This window comes from Trichomonas vaginalis, chromosome V (genome assembly GCF_026262505.1).
Source record: "Trichomonas vaginalis G3 chromosome V, whole genome shotgun sequence".
NCBI lineage: Eukaryota > Parabasalia > Trichomonadida > Trichomonadidae > Trichomonas > Trichomonas vaginalis.
In genome coordinates this window covers 34,366,569-34,387,833 of record NC_067207.1, presented here as the reverse complement: position 1 = coordinate 34,387,833, position 21,265 = coordinate 34,366,569, and the positions used below count along the sequence as shown (strand labels likewise).

General features: G+C 34.5%; 2 protein-coding genes across 2 annotated transcripts, besides 2 other annotated features; both read right to left on the bottom strand.

Annotated features, from left to right (window-relative positions):
* Positions 1-1,798: part of a mobile genetic element that runs on past the window's edge.
* TVAGG3_0455360 (phage tail repeat-like family) lies at positions 938-1,798 on the bottom strand (the record flags this gene model as incomplete). The annotated part of the gene is made up of 1 exon (XM_051234810.1): positions 938-1,798. The coding sequence occupies one exon, from the start codon at positions 1,796-1,798 to the stop codon at positions 938-940; it is 861 nt and encodes a 286-aa protein (XP_051104540.1).
* Positions 1,799-2,268: 470 nt separating this feature from the next.
* Positions 2,269-2,493, bottom strand: TVAGG3_0455340 (uncharacterized protein; the record flags this gene model as incomplete). The annotated part of the gene is made up of 1 exon (XM_051234809.1): positions 2,269-2,493. One exon carries the CDS (start codon positions 2,491-2,493, stop codon positions 2,269-2,271), a length of 225 nt encoding a protein of 74 aa, XP_051104539.1.
* Positions 2,494-4,661: 2,168 nt separating this feature from the next.
* Positions 4,662-10,698: a mobile genetic element.
* Between the last annotated feature and the right edge of the window lie 10,567 nt (positions 10,699-21,265).

Here is a 21,265-nt window from a genome sequence, read left to right as displayed (position 1 = left end):
CTACCAGGTCATTTAACTTCTCTGAAAAAATGAGACAACATGACATTTTGACAACAGTACAGGAAAATATGATGCAGTCCAAAAATAAAGTTAGTTTTAAAATTATTTTTATTTTTTTATTCCTATATAAATGACAGCAACAAACAACAACAGCAACTATATCGTTTCTGATGAAAAATTGATTCATTAGCTGAGGAATTAGTTGTGGCAGAAACTAAAACCCTCACGAAAGAATTGGTGAAAACAGGATTGATTTACATAACTACTCAAACATGATGGAGGAAGAGGAAGGAAAACTGGTATGGCTTTATTAGTAAATAAAATATCAAATTTAACGATTATTGTTGATATCAATAAATCGTACAATGATGAACTTAAAGAAACAGTTAGAAAAGACATTTTATCAAAACTTTCGGATAAAGATGTTATCGTTAAAACCGCTTCAGGAGGTCTTCACATTTATTGTAACACTAATTTCTTCTATGCAGTTTCGAACAGAATGATTAAATGCATACTTTACAGAGCACCATTCAGCAACAAAATGAACGAGGTCAGCATGTATGTAAATACCTTTGAATTCATTCATAACGCCCTTTGTAAGCTCATAAAATGCTTGTTTTGAGGTCGAGCCACTTTTGGCTCCACCGTATTCGTTCATCCAAAACTCAAGAATTTCCTGCATTTTAGTACTATTGAGAAATCTGTTTAAATGGTTTAACCTTCCCGCTTCTCTTGCCATCTTTGTTGCATTAATGTAACCATCCTTGTCTCTACGTAAGACTTCAATACCATTATAAGTGCTTTTGTGAATGTTTCGCCATTAGATTTGTTCGTGAACGTCTGTGCTTCGACCGACATTACTGTTCTTACATACAAAATAAAAAATAAAATAAAAATAATTTTAAAACTAATGAAATTAATTATTTTTGGACTGAATTCATTGAACTCTATACCATGCGAATACAGTCATAAATGGTGGCATGTAATCTTTACTTTGTCCCGTTGTTTGTGTATATCCTGAAACGCGATGTGTATGGTTTCCTTCTCCCTGAGTGTCACTCCAGTAACAATTTATGGCAAATTTAACATCATCTTTAACATCATATCCTTTACCTTTTGTCATTCCTGACCAATCCCAATATCTATGCTTATGCCAACCTGCTTGAGATGTGCTTAAATCTATGTAGTGACTGTGTGCAGGTAAATTTTCACCCGTAATTGTTTTACTTCCCCCTGTTTCCTTTGAAGAGTTTGCACAATACAAAAACCTGTCGACTATTTGTTCCCATGCACCAACACCAAACATTGCTTGAGGACCTCTCACATCCATAGATGTATAAATAGAACCTACTGGGTTCATTAAATCAAACATATGAGATATTATAGGATTGTCTCTTTTGAACTTAAAATATAGTGTAACTATTTCGGGTTTCTTCTGGTTTGTGTCAGAATATTTTTTATAATATAATCTTATGTTTTCAGGGTATGTAAAATCTTGACTATAATATTTATTTTTGTCATCTTCATAATAGTATACTATTCTCGTTTTTTCTATTGCATTATATCTTTTATATCTATAATAATCTAAATATAATGTTTGCTTTTTTGGGTCTACATGTGCGTCAACACCATAGTCATAATAATACGGTGCTGGAGCTACGTTAGACAATGTCATATCCGTCATTTCATAAACTCTTAAATATTTCTTTTGTTCGTCTCCATATAAGTTTAAGTAGCAGTTGTTGTCTAATGGAACTTTAACTTGTGTGCCATTATTCTTTATATAGCCTACATACATTTCATTGTTATTTTTCGGAATGAGTTTATACCGTATACCATTTCTTAAGGACTGTACAAACTCCCATCTAAAATATTTGTTTTCTTCATTGACAGAAAAGTCGCCAACAATAGTTTCAATATTTTTTGTTCCAACTAAACTTTGGTATATTTCGTTAACAAATGATATATCTGCTTTCTTTGCTAACTCATCGTTAACAAATTATATCTGCTTCTTTGCTAACTCATCGTTAACATATTTTATCTGCTTTCTTTGCTAACTCATCGTTAACATGATATATCTGCTTTCTTCCCTAACTCATTGTTAACATAAGTTTATCTGCTTTAAGGTCTAAACATTCTGAAACCCATCCTGTATCAGCTTTAGTTTTAAGAATCTTCGATGTCCGTTCATGATACCATTCAACCCTTTCTATAATTTCATTATCTTTTTCATTAACATATTCCTTATCTGCCTTCTTCATTAATTCACTAGCACAAGTCCTTATCTGCCTTCTTTGCTAACTCATCGTTAACATAAGTTTTATCTGCTTTCTTTGCTAACTCATCGTTAACATAAGTTTTATCTGCTTTCTTTGCTAACTCATCGTTAACATAAGTTTTATCTGCTTTCTTTGCTAACTCATCGTTAACAAATGATATATCTGCTTTCTTTGCTAACTCATCGTTAACATATTCCTTATCTGCTTTCTTCATTATGTCATTTAGGAAACCTTTTATGAATTCCTCATTTAAATTAAATCTTCCAATCTTCAAAACTTTAGGAAATGCATTTAATGCGTAATATCTTTGTTCTTCTGGTGGAATTGATGTTATATCATCCGTTATTCCTTTAATTTTTGAATTCATAAATAAAATTTCTTTTATATTTGATATCACTGCACCACCTTTGCAAACGAATTCGAAATGGTCATTTTTCAATACTATCTCCAAATCTCCATATTTCAACATTTGCGTTTGTTCTGCCGTCTTTGAATTATATGCATATATGGCGTATGTAATGGTCTGTGGTTGCTGTTGTTTAATCATTTATTACGATTTAAAAATAAATATTTAATCTGTTATCTCATCAGCTATTTTTTCTATTTGAAATTGCCATAATATTTCATTCATAAATTCTAAATCACAATCAAATAGGTCAGTTATTCTAAATTTAATATTTGATAAATCTTTTGAATGAAGAATAAATGAATTCCCGGATAATTGAAACGGATATGATAAAGAAAATATGTTTAAGTTGATGGATAAAATGTTTTGTATTGATGGGTAAGAGTTAGGGTCTAATGTTTGATGTGAAAATCTCATTGGGGTATTAACTTTATCACATTTGATTAAAATGAAATTAGAACCAGTGTCAGAATACAAAACATCCCCAACATCTTTTTCAAAATTTAATATCCCCAACAATGAACGAAGACGAGGAGTACAAAATTTAATTTTCAGCGGAAATTTAATAAGGTTATTTATTTCATCAAGTTCAAAAAGTTTATCAGGTTTTGATTTAAAATTTTCTTCATACCATACGATAAATGATTCATTTAAATAACTTAAAATCATGTTAATATCCCATTTCGTTATCACATTATTTATATACATATCATACGTTTTTAGGTCTACGACCCCGCCGCTATGCGGCTCATGGTCATCTTTAATAAATGATATATAATCTGAAGGGTCTAAAAGAATGGGATTAAATTTACCACTCACAGAAACGAGAGTAACATTATAAATTCCGCTAACTGTTAAATTTAATTCACAGTTATTATTCGAAATAATATTGATAATTGACATTTTTTTATTACGATTAAAAATATGGTAAAGCGTTATTTTCCAGTGATAAATAAAACTAGAATAAGATTACCTCAAGAATTCATAAATTCAACGAATAAGAAATTCATTCATGTTATAAATTTTAGTGTTTTCAGAAAATATGAGTCGATGTCATATTCATCATCAGGTTATATTTCACTTCATTCAAATTTAGTTCAATCAAACCCATATAATGACCATTTCATAAGATTTTCAGATGGTATTAAAAATGTAATTGATAGATTAAAATATGAACAGATTGACAATATCGAATTTTTGGAATTTTGGTTTAAATATCCCGATGGAAAAAAGATTGAAGTTAAAGATAAAGCTGATACTATAACAAAAACAATTACAATGACCGATCCGGATAGTGGGGAACAAAAAGAAATAAAACAAACGATAGAATGTCCATTTCGAGGACTATAAACAAGCAGCTCGAGAAATTTGAAACGTCTTTAGGTCATTTATGTCGACTTCTCCTGCCCAGAATTTATGTCATAGAAAGAATGGGATGTTGTCATCTTAACAAAACCAAGAGCATACTACATAGTCTCAGAACAAATTGTAGACAGAACTTTAAGAAAATAAAGTGTCAAACTACAAGTTGGACATGAAGATGTTAGATCATTGGGATATCTTATTGTTCAAAAGTTAGAAGATCTTTTCAGGTCGAGGTTATAAAGTTCTATACACCTCTCTCCAAAACTTCTATTCTATCTTCACGATATTAAATACGAACAAGTAGAATGGAAAGAAATATATATAGAAGCTTTGGTTAGACACTGTCAAAGAAATCTATATAGCAATGAAACGAAAAGGTGTTATGAGTATATTTATGTCTGGTTTTTGCAAATATTGATTACAACATCCAAGTTGCTAGAAAATGAAAACCGCTCTCCATTATAATTGGGAAAACAAGGAACTGGTAAGAACAATCTTTACAGTGATTATTTGTGCAAACTGTTATGAAGTTATTCGAACTCCTAATATGACAAGACTTAGAACATCCTGCTGGCAAGTTTAAGCCTCCTAATAGAGAATATGAAACTTATTGTTTACATGAACTTCAAAGTATAGATACAACAAAAATTTTAAACTCAGATGCTTTGAAGGTCTCTATAACAGACAAAGTTGGAGTTGTGAAAGAAAAATAAAAGACCAGAAGATTTTGTGAGAAATGTTGCAAACTTCATTATGGGTTTCAAAAACAATGCTGTTTCCGATGAAGTTAGAAGTTCTGACAGAAATATGTAGTTGTCAGACGTCAGATTCTCATATGCAAGATACAGAATATTTTTGACGACTTAGCAGAAATTTTGACATCTGACTTTTACAACCACTTGTTCTCATATTTTATGAATTAGAGATTTCAAAAGTCAGACCAAGACAAATTCTCAATTACGAAGAGAAGACAAACATTAGTTAGAAGCAAACAAGAGTGTATATGAAACTGTTTCATAGATGAAACTGACCTTTGACAGTGTTATAGAGAAGGAGGTCATTGTTCACGTTCGTATAAACAATAATTGTCTGTAAGAATATGGTATATACAGCGTGCTAACGAGACATTCTGGCAAAATGTTCAAAAAGTCTTTTAGATGTTCCAGAATGGTTTGTATATACAGAAGAAAAATTTTTAATGAGGTCAAATTTAAAAAAAAAATATTTTTTATCCGATAGAAAAGATGACGAAAATTCATCCACGTAAAACAAGTACATGTCAGGACTTAAAGAAAGAACTAGACCCATTACATATTTTGAATGGTTACTGCCTCTACCATTTTGAAATCTTCATTCAGCAAGTTTGGAACAATCAGAACCAGGTAAGTTGGCTATTGTGACTAAAAATGGTGACGAAATTTGTACAAGACTTATACATAAAAAGTTGTTAGCATCAAGAAAGTTTGACAGAAAGGTTCTGGTTCTCAAAACCTTAAAGAAGCATAGCATTACTAAACTTGTTAATCTTATGAACCAAAGAAGATAGAAGCTGATGAACTATTATGAGTCCTACGTTTAGAAGTTCAAGGTAAATTGCACCTCACGCTATAAAAGATCTTATAGAGTCTAAGCGGTGTTTTACATCTAAAGACGGAAGAACACTTGACTATTGACCACTGAAACTGTTCTAAAAATAAAATTTATTTTAACATAGTCAAATTTCTTTTTCTCTCGGGAACTGGCTCTGGTTCTTTCTTCTCTTTCTTCTACTTTCTTTCTTTCTTTTCTTCTTCTTTCTCTTTTCTCGTGGAGTTATGTCAAATTCTCCGAACCATAGTTTATGTAAAAGTTGTCTTTTGCCTTTAAAGTACGCTCATCTATGTCTGTTTCTATTTCATCTTCAAGAACAGCGCACAAAGTGTGTCTTCTTGCATATCTAAGCAAACTTTGTGTTTCATCTTTTCTGCAGATCCGGGTGTCATCTCTGTCAAACAAGGGTCTGATTCAATTGACAAATTTAAGGACTGCTCTGCTTAATTGTTATTTATGTCTTGTCATATTCCAGAAACAGCAACTTTAGAACAACCATTCACCTTCTTGTTTACACATGTGTAAGATTTTATGGTCGACAGATTATTTTGCTGTCGAAACGCATAAGACGTTCGATATAGATATGCGAAACTCGCTAAACATTTTCTAAAAGATAAAACATTTTAATTGTTTCTAGCAATCATAGTGTTAAAAAAAAAGAGTTTGGCTGACCATTGACAGAGAACAATGGTTGAGATGTTGTTAAATAAGAACAAGAGAAAGTTTAGAAAATGCTCAAAGATAAAGCCTAACATGGACAAGATATCTATCTGCTCAGATGCGGTTTCTATAACAGGTTCTATATGCACCACCTCGGTCGTAGGTCAATCTATGACTTTCACTGATACTGAAAATGCTGCACAACAACAAGGAACTAGATGAGAAAAACCCTATTCTATAGTTACGTTGTTATTTGTCGACTTCTGTCATTTGACCAAACCCCGTCAATTCGTTTCCAAAGTAGTTATACAAAAGGTCTAAGTTAGTTATGTATAAAGGGCATACTTGGAGTTGATTAGATTGTTAAGAAAAAAGTTACCAAAGAATGGAGGTTTTGAAGTTAATGGCTATATAAATGAGATTATAAGTAAATTCTACAGTTCAAAATCCCTAATGAGGAAATGCATGAGCAATTAGAAGAGATAAAACACTTCAGAAAACAACAACAGAAAGAGATAGGAATACATTTCGAAAGAAAATTCGCAATCTTACGATTGGAAGACATACCCTCATAAGCGGGCTCTTCATATTTTAGCATGAGATTTCGTTCTCATCCTTGCTCCTAGTTAAAGAACAAGAGAACAAGACACCTGTGTCCGAATTCAAGAACGCTCAGACAACTTTAAACACTCAGTTCGTCATTTGTGTTACAGACAGGCAAAAGAGTTTAAAGTAAGATGTTAAAAGCCAATAAGTCTTTACTGACATAGGAATTACTTTTCCCGGATTGTCCGAAGGGGACGATTTCATGGAACGTTATGAAGAAGACGTCCATGGCAGGTAAGGTTTGACAAGACATGAACTATGGTGAGAAGTACAAAGCAATACAAGACCCTCATACTTCTTTCAGAATTTGCATATCTACCAAACAAAGTTCAAATTGTAAAAAGTCAAAGCTTTGAAAAAATGATAAGTGTTTAGTCTTCAGTAAGTCTAGTTGCTGGCGTACGGGCTGCGTTCGGTCTCTGGCCTTTTGGAGCGCATTCAGGAAGAGGATACGTCAGATCGGATCTGTGGGAATTTTTTCCTTGAACGCGGAAATGTGTGTTTCTTGATCGTGTGAAGAAAAACTTTCCTGTCGGAAGGACAAAAACTTTCCTGTCGGAAGGAAAACTTTTCCGTTGTCAGGGACGTATTAATTTTTCAGGTTCGGCGGAATTTTCCGTTTTCGGGAACAATTTTTTCCTGTTTGGAAGGAAAAACTTTTTCTGAGTTCTGACCAAAAAATTTCTCAATTTTGTCAAATTGATATTGTTTACCGACGACGAACTAGAAAATTTTTTCCTGTCGTGCACAAGGAAATTTTTTTCCAGTTGTCGAGGAAAATATTATTTCTGTCGGAAAGAAGGACTCGGAAGCCAGAAGGATTTGACGAGGCAATTTACCTAATTTGAGCTACTTTGAGAGCCTCTGAACAGTCAAGCATCTATGAAAATAAAGAGTTCATTTACTCTACTTGTTGAAGTTCGCCTTCAAAATACTCTGATTATTTTTCCTTCTAACAATGGAAATTCTCTTTGGAATGTAAATATGTAACTTTCATTCATGGTGGTGTTTGAGGTAACGTATCTTGAGACTATTTGTTTCACATCTTCAGTTTGGGGTCATTGAAATCGGTTAAGGTTTCGCGATTAGAAACCAATTTCTGTCAGATTTGTAAATCTTAGCAAGTCGTAAGAATCTCTTGTTGTTTCTTCTGACTACAATGCAACATACACCATATCTTTATCTTCTTCATTTTCATCTCTTCAGTATTAAAATTTATTCCATTATACATTATAGTTCTTTTCCTTTCCTTTGGTACGAACGTGGTATTCTTCTGAATGTTTTTTGTGCTTTTGGCTCAAGCTTGTTGTCATTTCTCTTCACGTTCTTGTCTATGAATTTCGTCAAGAAGTCTGTAAATAATACCAGACATCAACGAGGCGAACCCAACATTGGCAACAGCATTTACAAGAATCTATAGTACATTAATATCTCTCAAACGTTAGTTTTTGCAATTTGTTCACCGATTTCATAGAGTCTTTTGGCGACTGGGCTTTTTTACTTACTCGCTGTTTTCACTGTTTTCATAGAGTTTTGGCGACTGGGGTTTTTTCTACTCGAGTTTTTGCGACTACGAAAAAATCCGTAGTCGAATTTTCAGCTTTCATTTAATAGTTCAATAGTCTTTGCTTTCCATAAACCAGTCTTGATGGTCTTTTAGTATCTGGGAGCAAAACATGCTGTTCTAAAAAATTTACCTTGTTCGCCCGATTTGCTTAACATATATCCGTTCTTGGACCGAAGAATGAGACGGAGTGTTGGTTAATGATGTAACGTCATATTCTTCGATTGATAGGCCTTCATGGGACTATAACGGTGTGTGTTCTACTGTGTTGACATAATTTCCATTACAAATACAAAAATAAAAAAATAAATAAAATAAAAACTAAACTTTATTTTTTTCTAGTCTTAAGGAAAATTCAGATTTCATTAGAGTTTTGGACCCCAGATTAATAAAGTCCACGGGTTCGCTAGTGCTTCCATGATAGATTGAAGAGTTTTGGCGACTAGTTTCTTACCTACTCGCTGTTCTTCACTGGTTTTCGATACGGAATCTCTTCTTCAGTTTTTCGAGGCAGTCCAGTCAGATCTTATGCCATTTATACTCAGATATTTTTGTGACTGAATTCAGCAAAAAAATATTATTTTAGACAGGGTAAGAAAGGTTAATTAACTGTTTTGTTAAACCTTTGTTTTCTACCGCTCTTGAATTTTGTCAAGTGACTTCTTCGTACATGCTTTGTCAAAGACTTTTCGTACATGTTTTGTCAAGACTTCTTCGTACATGCTTTTGTCATGATTTCATCGTATGATGTTTGTCCAAGACTTCTTCGTAATGAGCGTAAATCAGACAACCAAAATATATGTTTAGGTAGAAGGTTTAGATCTAACCTGTTTTCTTAAACCTTTTTCTACCCTCTTGAATTGTTCATGATTCATCGTAATGTCTTTGTCATAAGACTTCCTTACTTACATGTCTTTGTCTCAAACTCTTCGTAAATGGTTTTGTCAAAACTTTCTTCATCGTAATGGCGGTAAATTCAGGACAATAAATAATGTTTAGGGAAGGTAAGCTAACCTCTTTTTAACCTCGTTCTTTACCCCAGTTATTTATATAAGCGTATCTTACAAGATGTGAAACCGTAGTTTTGTGAATTTTGTAGAAAAACTCAACGGTTGACACCATGCCCTAAAAAAATATTTTACTCAGAATTTTGGACTGCAACTCTATCAGCAAAAATAACTTTTGGGTAGAGAGTTAGATCTAACCTGTTGTTTCTAACCTGTTTTCTACCCCAGTTATTTCTATAGCGTTTTACATGGTTAAAACGTGTGATGAATTTCGGTGAGAACTTAAACAGTTTTGTAGCTTCTATTTCTTCTGTTTAGTAGCATCGAATGTTTTAACGATACCGAAAGTCTCTTATATATTCTTCTTGACGTCATGAGAATAGAGAATCTTACTGCTGTTGGATAGTTTTTGTTCAGAAATGCTAACATGTCATTGTTTTCTCTCCGGCTTCTCGCATTCTTACTTTAAGTCTGCATAGGTCGTTTCGATTCTTGTCATCTCTGTTGACGGAGTAGTATATATTTACCTAATGCTGCTTTACATTTTGAACATTGCGGGATTCATTTTTGCGTCTATTATTCTGAAAACCTTACCTGCTAAAAACAACTAAGGCGCAATGGTTTTCTTTAAGCCAAAAAGCTGCTGCTGACTGTATATCTGTTTCATTCCATACCTTACCTTTCTATCTTTATCTCTTGCATCTGCCCATACAACATTCGCAACTAACGAAACAAGTTGTCGTAGGTCTTAAAATTCTTCAGATTTATATAGTCGAAACATTCTTAGTAATACCATTTATCGCACTCTTTGTCCATAACTTATGGTTGCAATGAAATCTAGAAACTCAAGTTTTACCTTTTCGCTATGAACTCTTATATTTACTACTGAGTCAGTTTTGCTTTGACTTCCAATTTCGTCGAATTCAGGAATAGTATGAAGTTTTTGTTGGTTGGATTTAGGTAGTTTGGGTAAATGGTCGATGGTCCTTTGCATGTGGCCGTTAAAGTATACTGTCATTTTTCATAATCTCTTCGCACGTACAGTCTGAATTACATGTTAAAAAGTCTTTTATCTTCTGGATTTTGTTTCGAAGTAGTATTTATGAAGAAAGGAATGAAACGCTTTCATATCTCTACTAACTATTGGAATTCAATGACTAGGTTTTAGCTCGGTTCGGTGACTTGAATTGTTGAAGTTTGTGCCATTGCCTTGAAACTCATATCTTTTACATACAATACAAAATAAAAAAATAAAAAACTATTGATCGAAAACAGAAAATCAAGGAAGTAAAAAGGTAAGAAACAGTATCTAATTCTATAATTATTTTGGTCCTTCCGTGAAAAAGTCATGCAAAAAATTCACAAAGAGATGAATTCAAGGGTAAAAACAGGTTAGAAAACAGGTTGAGAACTTACCAATTTTGGTTCCGGAAAATCTCTCATGGGTTTAGCTACTTGCGAAAACAGTCTCGACTCCTGAATTCTTCTTGATGATTTGGTTTGCAGGTTTGCTTTCCGTTGGAATATAGCATACGCGAGGTATCACCGGTAGTACAGGAAATTAGAATCGACACTCCAGCGAGCGATAAAATTACTATGTAACCTAGTACCGCGACAAAGCTGTGCAGTGAAATCAAGAAGTAAGTAGAACATGAGAAAGTGGATCTTAACCGGTTCCCGAATATTTGTCGGTAAGACGTTGTTTACTAATAGGGGTAGCCCTTACTTTCCTCTATGCCGTACGCACGCTCTGAGGACCACCTATCCTCCCGAAGCTCATTACGCATTCTTAGCTTGCCCGTGGATGGTGCAGATGTTTATCAACTCATCTAACGATTTGCAATCAAGCAAGCTGAGGAGCTGCATAGTTACGAGCTTTGATAAGGAGTAACACCTCTGTGATCGCAGCATCGAGATTACGTCTCTCGTAGTCACATCCGGACAGTACTGCTGAAATGAGGGCAGGGCTTGGTAGCTTTAGGTTCCTCTTGGTGTTGGGAATGGACGAGGTTGTGGTACGTTCGGACATTGCTTGAAACAGTACAAATATTGTTCATGAAGCAGTGCAGTATTGTTCTGAAAAGACGAGTTTACACAAGTATTGTTCTGAAGAAAGTCAACAAGTATGTGTTACTGAAAGTTGCTAAGTATTGTTCTGAAAAGTGAAGTATTGCTCTGAAAAACAAGAAGTCTAAAGTAAAGTGTTCTGCAAAACAGAAAATTTTTGCTCACAAATTGAGAGCATGTTTACGGGGAAATTTGTTACTGAAACAGTACAAGGAACTAGCTTCTTGAAAACAGTACAAGTATTGTGTTGAAAAAAGTACAAGTATTGTGTCTGAAAAAAGTACAAGTATTTGTTCTGAAACAGTACAAGACGTAGTTCTGAAACAGTACAAGTATGTATCTGACAAAAGTTACAAGTATTGTCTCTGAGAGTCCAGTTGCACATGGACACAATCGAGCCATTAATGAGGCAGTTTACCACCTTATAGAGAAATATGAACCAGATTTGTTACAGATGGTCGAGGCTCAGCCAAGAGCGTCATGTTAGGCACTTACAGCAATGACAAAGCCCAACAAGTCCCTCGGGTCTACTGGGGTGTCTCGGAAGAGGTGCCGCTAGAGAAATCGAGAAGATGATGAAAACCGGGAATCTCATCGTCGACATTCAGAATACCACTGAACAGAGGCAAGTCGTAACGGATGGCACCTGCTACCAACAGCAACGGACAGCCAAAGTAACACCCTCTTGAAGTTCTTTGCACAGCGCGTCCTTGGGATTACTTCAAAACATAGAGAAGAGTCCAATTACACGAATTATACAAATTCTCACGAGCACTGTTTCTCACTTCTGCGGGTCAGCCGTTCTACTATTAACCGTTGAAGGCGACATCCAACCAGTTCAGTAACCTTAACGTTTTAACTCACTTTTTTTAGTTTTTTATGTGAAAGTGTCAAAATAAATTGACTTTCATTGAGTTTTCTACGATGTTAAAAAGTGGTTAGAAAAGCGTGCTTAGATCTAAAATGCGTAACATAAAACTTATTTTTCCAATACTTTTTCAGCAACTTTCCGATAGTATATTATAGAAAGGACCAACTACATCGAGATCAAAGTCAATGAGATACAATGGCACATAATATGTTGACCACACCATTTTTGTCTGAACCAAACCTTGAAAGTACAGAGAAATCCGTATTACTACCAAGTCAGGTTTAACGATAAATTTAGAAGCAAAAGTCATAAAACACTTACCAATACATAGAAAACATATTTGTGCTGGAACTAAATCTTGCATGACACGATAACGATTTTGAGGGTCAAACACGTTCTATAAATACGTCAAATCTGCTGGTTGAAGTATAAACTTGAAATGGACCTCTGGTGGTTAAATGGTTACTTCTGGTTCAGTAACCGAAGAAATTGTGCCCAAGAAACGTTGGTCTACTTTCCAAATAAAAACTCTGTATCTCTTGAGGTGTAATTTCATCTGTTTGATAATTGAAACGGATTGGAGTTATCTATGGTCATATCTCTTAGTTATCAGATAGTAGTGTTCCATTTAGTAAAGAGTCGTATTTTTCTTGAAATTCCCAATTAATAATTTGTTCATTTGAGTTTGAAAGTCCATTAGAGTTTCTCATTAGACTTCGTTGAACGAACTGTAAAGAGTCCTCACTTCGTCAAATTTGTCTTATTAGGACCACCAAACCTTTTATACTGCCATGAAAAACTATACTGCGAACATAATGGTTAGTTCTATTTTGAAAACAAAACTCTTCTAAAATCCTATTTGCCTTTGCATCTGGAAGGACTTTGAAGCACGAATTGATAGTCAAACCTTGTAATACTCGGGATAAAATCTCTTCATCTGAAAATAGTCTACCAGCATTTGTAAAGATATAGTCTAAACGGCTTTTTGTATCTGCTAACTTTGTGTCTTTGTTTTTCAACCTAAGCACTTTAAATATGTAAAAATACTATTGTTTAAATAATGGTATGTCATTCATATTTCTCATCTAACAAAACAAGTTTCCAACGGTCTTCTCAAACAAAACTCAGCGTACATTCAAATAAATTTAAAAAAATGGGCAACTTTTTTAAAAATAAATTTTTACTTCATGCAATGTTTTCATTCTGTGCCGTCTCAAGTATTACCCCCAATATCCTTTTCGATATTACATTAGAACTATCGTGAAAATTTTGTTCCAATTTGAATTGACCCATTTTTCAGCCGACCATTCCCATGTTCAATGATTGTTGTCTTTACCCATTTCTTCTCTTCGTCATGAGTGCGCAATGTTTTCATAGTAAACTTTTCACTTTCTTCGATTTGACTTCGGAGAAGAATTTGTTTTTGTAGTTGTCAGGTGCTTTTGCGAAGTGAGGGTAAGACAATGTTCGACAAATAGGTTTTAATGGTGTGTACTAAAGGCACTTTGACCTTAGTGAATTCCGTACTTTCAAAAACAAAAAGGAGAAAACCTTTCAACAAAGTTGTCGATTCAGTACTCTTCATCTCAATAGTCTTAATGGAATATCCTTACATTCATAGCATTGAGGTTCTTCATTGAAGTTGCGGATTTCCCATTGAAGTTTCATAAGCAAATCTTGAGGGCATGTTAGTATAGCGATAGCACTCCTAATTCACAATCAGTCATTGTTGATTCATAGTTAGTCCTTCCCGGGAAATTCACCATCTTCGTTATGGAAATTCCAGTCTGGAATATATGGAAAACCTATGTAATGCAGCGTTAAGTCGACATAGTATACTTTCGTCTGAGTCGAAACTTGTCGCAAACCAATTGGTCCATTTGTTTGGTGAAATTCAAGTGAGTCTCCTTATACTTCGGAATAACTTCTCCTGTTATCTCATAAACATCCGTACGAAGCAACCTGCTTCATATAAACAACCTTCTACCTAACTCAGATGCTTCTCCAATACAATTTGACGTCAATTGGATGGTCTCAATGAAGTATTGTACTTATAGCATCTAAGAATTCTTGCAACCTCATTGGAAAAGTTCCTTTTTTTTCCTGGTTCAGGTTGGTATCCGAACAATCCAACTTCCTTGTGAATTGCCTGTACTTCTTTTGTACTAGAACTTTTGTCTGCGGAACAACTTTTGGTCTTGCTAAACAGTGAAAAGTTTGTTTCGTCTTTTGGTAACAACGCAAGTTTCTGTCAGCTTGTGTCATCTCGGAATTGTTCCCAACAAACCTTTCTCGAAAAGAATGTTACAGCTCTGACAATGGTTGCACCTTGCCTTTTCGAACAATGGGTTTGGTAAGACTGTCGTTTCAACATGAAAGGGTTGTGGACACATACAATCTCAACCATTGGTAAATTTGGAACTCAACAACATAGTCGTTCAGTGAAGAACCTTTACTGTGGTATGTTGACTCGATATTGACATTTGCCAACGTGCATTTTTGCCAATTGGACCTCTGAGAATGGTACCTTGTTCTTCACACATACTCAACGAACCTCATCTTGTCTTCTGAAACAAGACCAGAGTTCCTGGAAATGTAAGAATGCAAGGTTGTTGACAATTGTTCCGAATTGAATTGTAAATTCCATGACCTTGTCAAGTCAAATGTCAGACTTATTATTGAACGGGAAGCTATCCAGCATGTTGTCTGACTGCTTGAGGTTAGGTTGACCATTCGAACTTGACACTTCAATTCCTTCAATTGCATTCAAATGTCTGAGTCGGAGTCAACCATTTGTTCTTCTCTTTGTAAGTTCTTGAAAGCGTTCAAGAAGTTTTGCGGGCTGTTTGTTCATTCGCATTTGCATAAATTGACCATCCAAAGCCGTTATTGGTCAATCTGAGATTGTGTCCTTTCTTATCTTCCGTCTTGTATGGCAGCAGTACACCCATGAAGCCTTCTTTGTTCTTTCCTTTCGTTCAAGTTACTGTAAAGGTTCGACCAGATGTAATTTGACTTCTAAACTCACGATCACTTCTCATATCCATATCTTTTTCATTCCATGGGAGCATACATCTCTGCACTACCTTTTTTCCTTCTACAAAGGATGCAATTGTTCGTCAATGTTTTCCAGTAAATCTGGGCAAAGCCGTCTGCTCCTTCAACTTGGTTCAACTAACATTCGAAAGAGATGTTCATAAGACGTTCTGTCTTGCTAACCGTCTTAGGTCTGTTTGGATCATATTTGCAGTGGGCTGTTCCCAAATCCATTTCGTAGCGAAGACCAGCCAGTTTTCATAGACTTTATGGGTCTTTCCCTTCCTATTATTTAAAATTCTTCGAAACTCTCAACCAATCTTTGCAACTCTGCTTTATTCTAGGAATTTGCATCCATTCTATATGGGGCATTTGTATATAAAAATAAAAAAAATGTTTTTTTTTTCTTACTTAACATAACCGGCCTGTGCATAAGTCTTTGACCGCCAACCATACCAGCTTAATGAAGGCTTGACTTGTTTAGTTTGGAAACTAAAACTGTTGTTGGTTTATCTTCAGTTTTGGTTTCTCTTCTTCTATCGGTTTTTCTTTCACTTTTCGGTCTCTGATTTACTTCACTTGCAGGAGACAGTGTGTCTCAACATCTTCAATAGAATATCATATATGCCAATTTGTTTTTTGTTTTCACTTTCATTATTTGTGTTTGTTGTAAGTTTAAATTATTTCGACTCAAGTCAATGAGATGTCTATAAATGGAACTGTTGGTCAGTGAAAGTAAACTTTTCCATCTTGTTGTCTCGAAAGCTCCTTCAATTCAATATTTATTTGTGAGAGTCGTTCTCTTTTTTGGAGATATAGCTTCCATTTTCTATGAAAAGTGACGTTATAGGTTTAGGGTTTGTTAGTTTCCAGACCTCGGCACTTTTCTATTATTGAATTTTCTACTTTATCTGGTTAAGTTCTTTGACAGGTTTGACAATGGTTCTGAAACTTTTGTTTGTGTGTGTCAAAATCTACCGTTTATCAACTTCTTCGGTCATTTTCATCTCAGTAAAAAAATAATTTAGTTGGTTTGTTTTCAACTGGTTGTTGTGTTTTTTAAGTCGCGTCTAAAACTTCCTGAGCGTATAGGAAGACTTGACAAACTACACGTTGTGTAACTGCTGGAAGTCGAAACAATCCATCTGAACCCATTTTGTCTCAATGCTGGTATGTTCACTTCATCTCACGTAAAAAAACTTTACATTCCCCACGTTTGAGGCGGTTGAGGTTGCGTTACCTTGTTACATCCATTGTTGATGCATGTCTATATCCTCTGTTAAAGAATCTCTTCACCTTGGTCCATATAACGGTCCTGCGTTGGTCTTATAGTTATCATTCTGCTTTGTTAAAGAGTTTCCTGCTCTGCTTCCTACATTGCCCAAGTCCATCCTTGAACTTTCTCCTTCTTGTTTTCGAGGATTTGGAATAAGATTTTGTTGCATCTTCGTGCTACAATCCAACCTTTGCTGTACAGTTGCGATAATGGTTGGTGCTTTCTCTTTAAGTTATACCCTAATGTACTCAAAAATCATCCTTCCAACTCAAATACACCTTCTGGCTATGTTCCACTGCGCGGAAAAATCTGGATGCAAAACTCCTCTAAGCGCACACAATAATAAACCCTTCTATGGTGAAAATACGAATCCAACACAAGGACCCTCTATGTTTCGTAAAGCGACAAAGATAAGCACTCATCTGGTAAAAAATCTTTAGTTGTCACATCCAAATGCTTAGGTTATGATATCTTGGAAAAAACATCGGAGATGTTAGTATACAGATGGACAACCATACTGGCTAATATTGTTCGGTCAAACACAGATACTGTGAAGCCATACCATTATGGATCCAAAAATTATATTAGAATGGATGGTGAAAACGCTTTGACAATCATTCGATTGAAATACCATCCAACAAAACTGACATCTGACTGTGAAATTCTTTCAAATCAGATTCGATGTAATAAAACTAATCTGTCGTTCACAAAAAGGTAAACCAATATTTCAATGGTCGACCAAAACCATCTGCTTCTTTGGTGTCATTGACGGTCTGTATAAAAATGTTAAGAGACTTTAAAACCAACACACAAGGTGCTGAAGCAAATGAGATCATGTCATAATGACGACTATAATATAGACACATTCCCATGCAATAGATTGAGGACACAGTTTTAATATATTTACTATTTTATATGCCGTAACAAGGAATAGGTTTGGAAACACACTTCTCCCGAAGAAATGAAAAAACAACCCTGACTAGAGAAACGACTTATATATTTAATAATTTAGTCAAAGAGACGACAAACAAAAAGGAATTCCGGGCTTCAAACTTCAGAAAGGTGACACAGTTAAAAATAGAAATATACACTAAACGCGACCCATATGAAAAATACTATTGGACTATGACACAATGTGGAACCCGACAGGTACTCACATTCCGATGTTCGTAAAAATAGAAGAAAGGTATAAAGAATATTATTGAAGTTTTAGGCAAAACATGGGCAAAAATGTATCACACTGCAAGCAGAAGATAAAGACCTACTATTGTCAGACCTCGTTTTCAACTTGTCAAACGTTCAAAGGTGGCATCATAACCTTCAAAAGAAGTCCTAACACAATATAAGACAAACTCCTGACGAATATGCTAAAAGAAGGTGAAAATGAACGAACTAAGCAATTCGATACCATGCGTAACATGTCATGTAAGTGTGGATGATATATCTTTACTTTGTACCGTTGTTGCGTATATCCTGAAACGCGATGTGTATGGTTCCTTCTCCCTGAGTGTCATCCAGCTAACAATTTATAGCAAAACTTAATCGTTATCCTTCAACATCATATCCTTTACCTTTTGTCATTGTGACCAATCCCAATATCTATGCTTATGCCAAACTGCTTGAGACTGTACTTAAATCTATGGTAGGACTATGTGCATGTAAATTTTCACCCTGAATCGTTTTACTTCCACCTGTTTCCTTTGAAGAGTTTGCACAATACAAAAAACCTGTCGTACTATTGTTCCCATGCACCAACACCAAACATTACTTGAGGACCTCTATGTTTCATAGGCTATAAATAGAACTAATCTGGCGTTCATTAAATCAAACATATGAGACATTATAGGATTGATCTCTTTTGAACTTAAAATATAGTGCAACTATTTCGGTTCTTCTGGTTGTGCAGAATATTTTGTATAATATAATCTTATGTTTTCAGGGTAGGTAAAATTTGACTATAATATTTATTTTCTTCATCATAATATTATACTATTCTCGTTTTTTCTATTGATTATATCTTTTATATCATAATAACTCTAAATCATTCATTGTTGCTTTTTTCTATCTCATTTGTTGTACCTCACATCTACATATTCATAATAATATGGTGCTGGAGGCTACGCTTCAGGCAATGTCATATCCTGCCATTTCATAAACTCGGAATATTTCTTTTGTTCGTCTCCATATAATGTTTAAGTAGCAGTTGTTGCTCTAATGGAATCTTAACTTGTGGACCATCATTCTTTATATACTTACATACATTTCATTGTTATTTTTCGGAATGAGTTTACACCATACCATTTTTTAAAGGATGTACAAACTCCCATCAAAATATTTATTCTTCATAGATAGAAAACATCCACCAACAATAGTTTCAATATTTTTGTTGTTCCTATCAAACTTTGTATATTTCCGTTGACAATATGTTTATCTGCTTTCTTTTCAAGGCTAACGTTTAAGTCTGTTATTTCAGAAAGATGTATGTGTTGTCCAACGGACTTTTTCCTGTTTAAGGTTTCTTGTAAGTTTGTAATATTTGCAATGTATGTGTATGTCCAACGGCACTTTTATGTTTAAGGTTTCTTGTAAGTCTGTTATTTCAGACTATAGAAGTGATGGTCTTTTTAGAAATATTCGTTTTCGCTCTTCTCACTTCACTTGACATTTTATTGTCAACATATATGTTTTGTCTGCTAGTTGGATGAGTAGTTCTTTTGTTGCATAAGCATTTTACTCTTTCTTCTTCTTTCTATTGCATTCGTCTACATATTCTTTGTCAGTTTGCGTTGTCAACATCTGTTTTCAAAAGGAAGTTCATTTATAGGTTTCTGCGTTTAAATTTCCTTTTGTGATTATTACAGACCAGTATTGTTCTTCTTGTTGAAATGAAACTCACTTGTCATTGGGTTTCAATGTCAAGTTTTAATTTCCTCTCTTTGTCAATGACTCATATTATCTTAGAGTAGTTTGAAAAAGTTTGTCTGTGTTCTTATTTAAGGCTATGCATAATGACGTTGTCGGATGTGTTGTTATTTCTTGCATGGAAGCAATATCTTTCGACATTTTATTCTAGATGAAAAATATGCTTCCAATAGAAAAGAAAATTCAAGATGTTGTACATAAAAACCGATTAGATGAACTTTTACTAATGTAACAGTCAAAGCTGTTGAACCAGATACCGTTAAAGCATGACAGGCTATCGTTTATGACTACCCATGTAAGATGCGTTAGAGACCATCTGTGCACAAAAGCTATTGCTTTCGTAGAATGAAGTTTGTGCTGTCTAGAAGATAAAAAGTTTTCCATTTATTGTAGAGTTTATATATATTGCTACTATATCTGGAAGGGAAACGAAAAAGATGGGAAGGAAATTGACTAATACAAGTTGACTATTCAATCTTCTCTACAGACTGCGTTAAAAATATAGAAGATTAAAATAAATTTCATGTTATGCAAAATATTGCGGAATGAATTGCAAATACCGAAGCACACTTTATGTGAGAATTGTATATGACAAACAAAAATTCACAAGTGTATTTCAAAATCTACAAAACAAATTCCAAATAAGAGACGAACAAAAATATACAGAATTCAACTGAATGTTCATGGTATTATTTGCAAAGAATGTAAATCAAAAGTCGAACTTCCTTTAGCAAAATATTATACAGTCAGATATCAAGAGCATGAAACCATATTTATTTAAAAGATGTTTTCGACCAAGGATTGCTATTGATTGTTTCCAATCTGCATTATTTTCTGCCCTAAAACTCTTTCTTATTGCTTGGCAATATGACTTTTACCGAGAAACCTACAAGTTATACGAACCACCAAGTGGAAGTATTTCAGACTTTCAAGTATTGGTTTATACAGATGGAAGAAAAAAGAATAATTCCATTTATACCATGTGTTTACTTAGAACTTAGTTTCATATACAACTACTATGTCGAACGGTAAAAATATAATTTTTTAACGGTGTAGGATGTTGATTTGGTTGCCAACTAGACGTTGGTGCAGGTTCGCTGTTGGGTATAACAGAGCTTTCTTCTGGTGTCAGGGTCTCTTGGCTATAATACCAACGAACTGCACTTCTCTTTACCAATCATTTCTTCGCACCTCCGTTCACAAATTCCTCTCTTCCTACGGTTTTTATTCCATTCTCATATACCTTCTCCAACATTCGAAAGAAGTTTCACTATGCTGTAACTGAAGAACCCATTTACTATATGTAAAGAATCTAAATTGCTCCGCCTAGTCTCTTCGTGCCTTTGATATCCATACACTTCTTTAATGGGAGCTCATTACATTCTGTTTGCTCTCTGGTAGAAAACACTATTCTGGGTCAACTCCTTGCTCGCGTCATCTGCATAAATTGTTATATATCCCACATTCAGGTTTGTATAAAAACTCTTTCCATTCATATTGCCATTACCATGTGGCAAACCTAAACGCAGCGTTCATTTGAACGATGGCAGTTTGCATTTGTACATCTGTGGCACTTGACATAGTTTGCCATTGCAGGTTTGTTATTCTAACTTCAT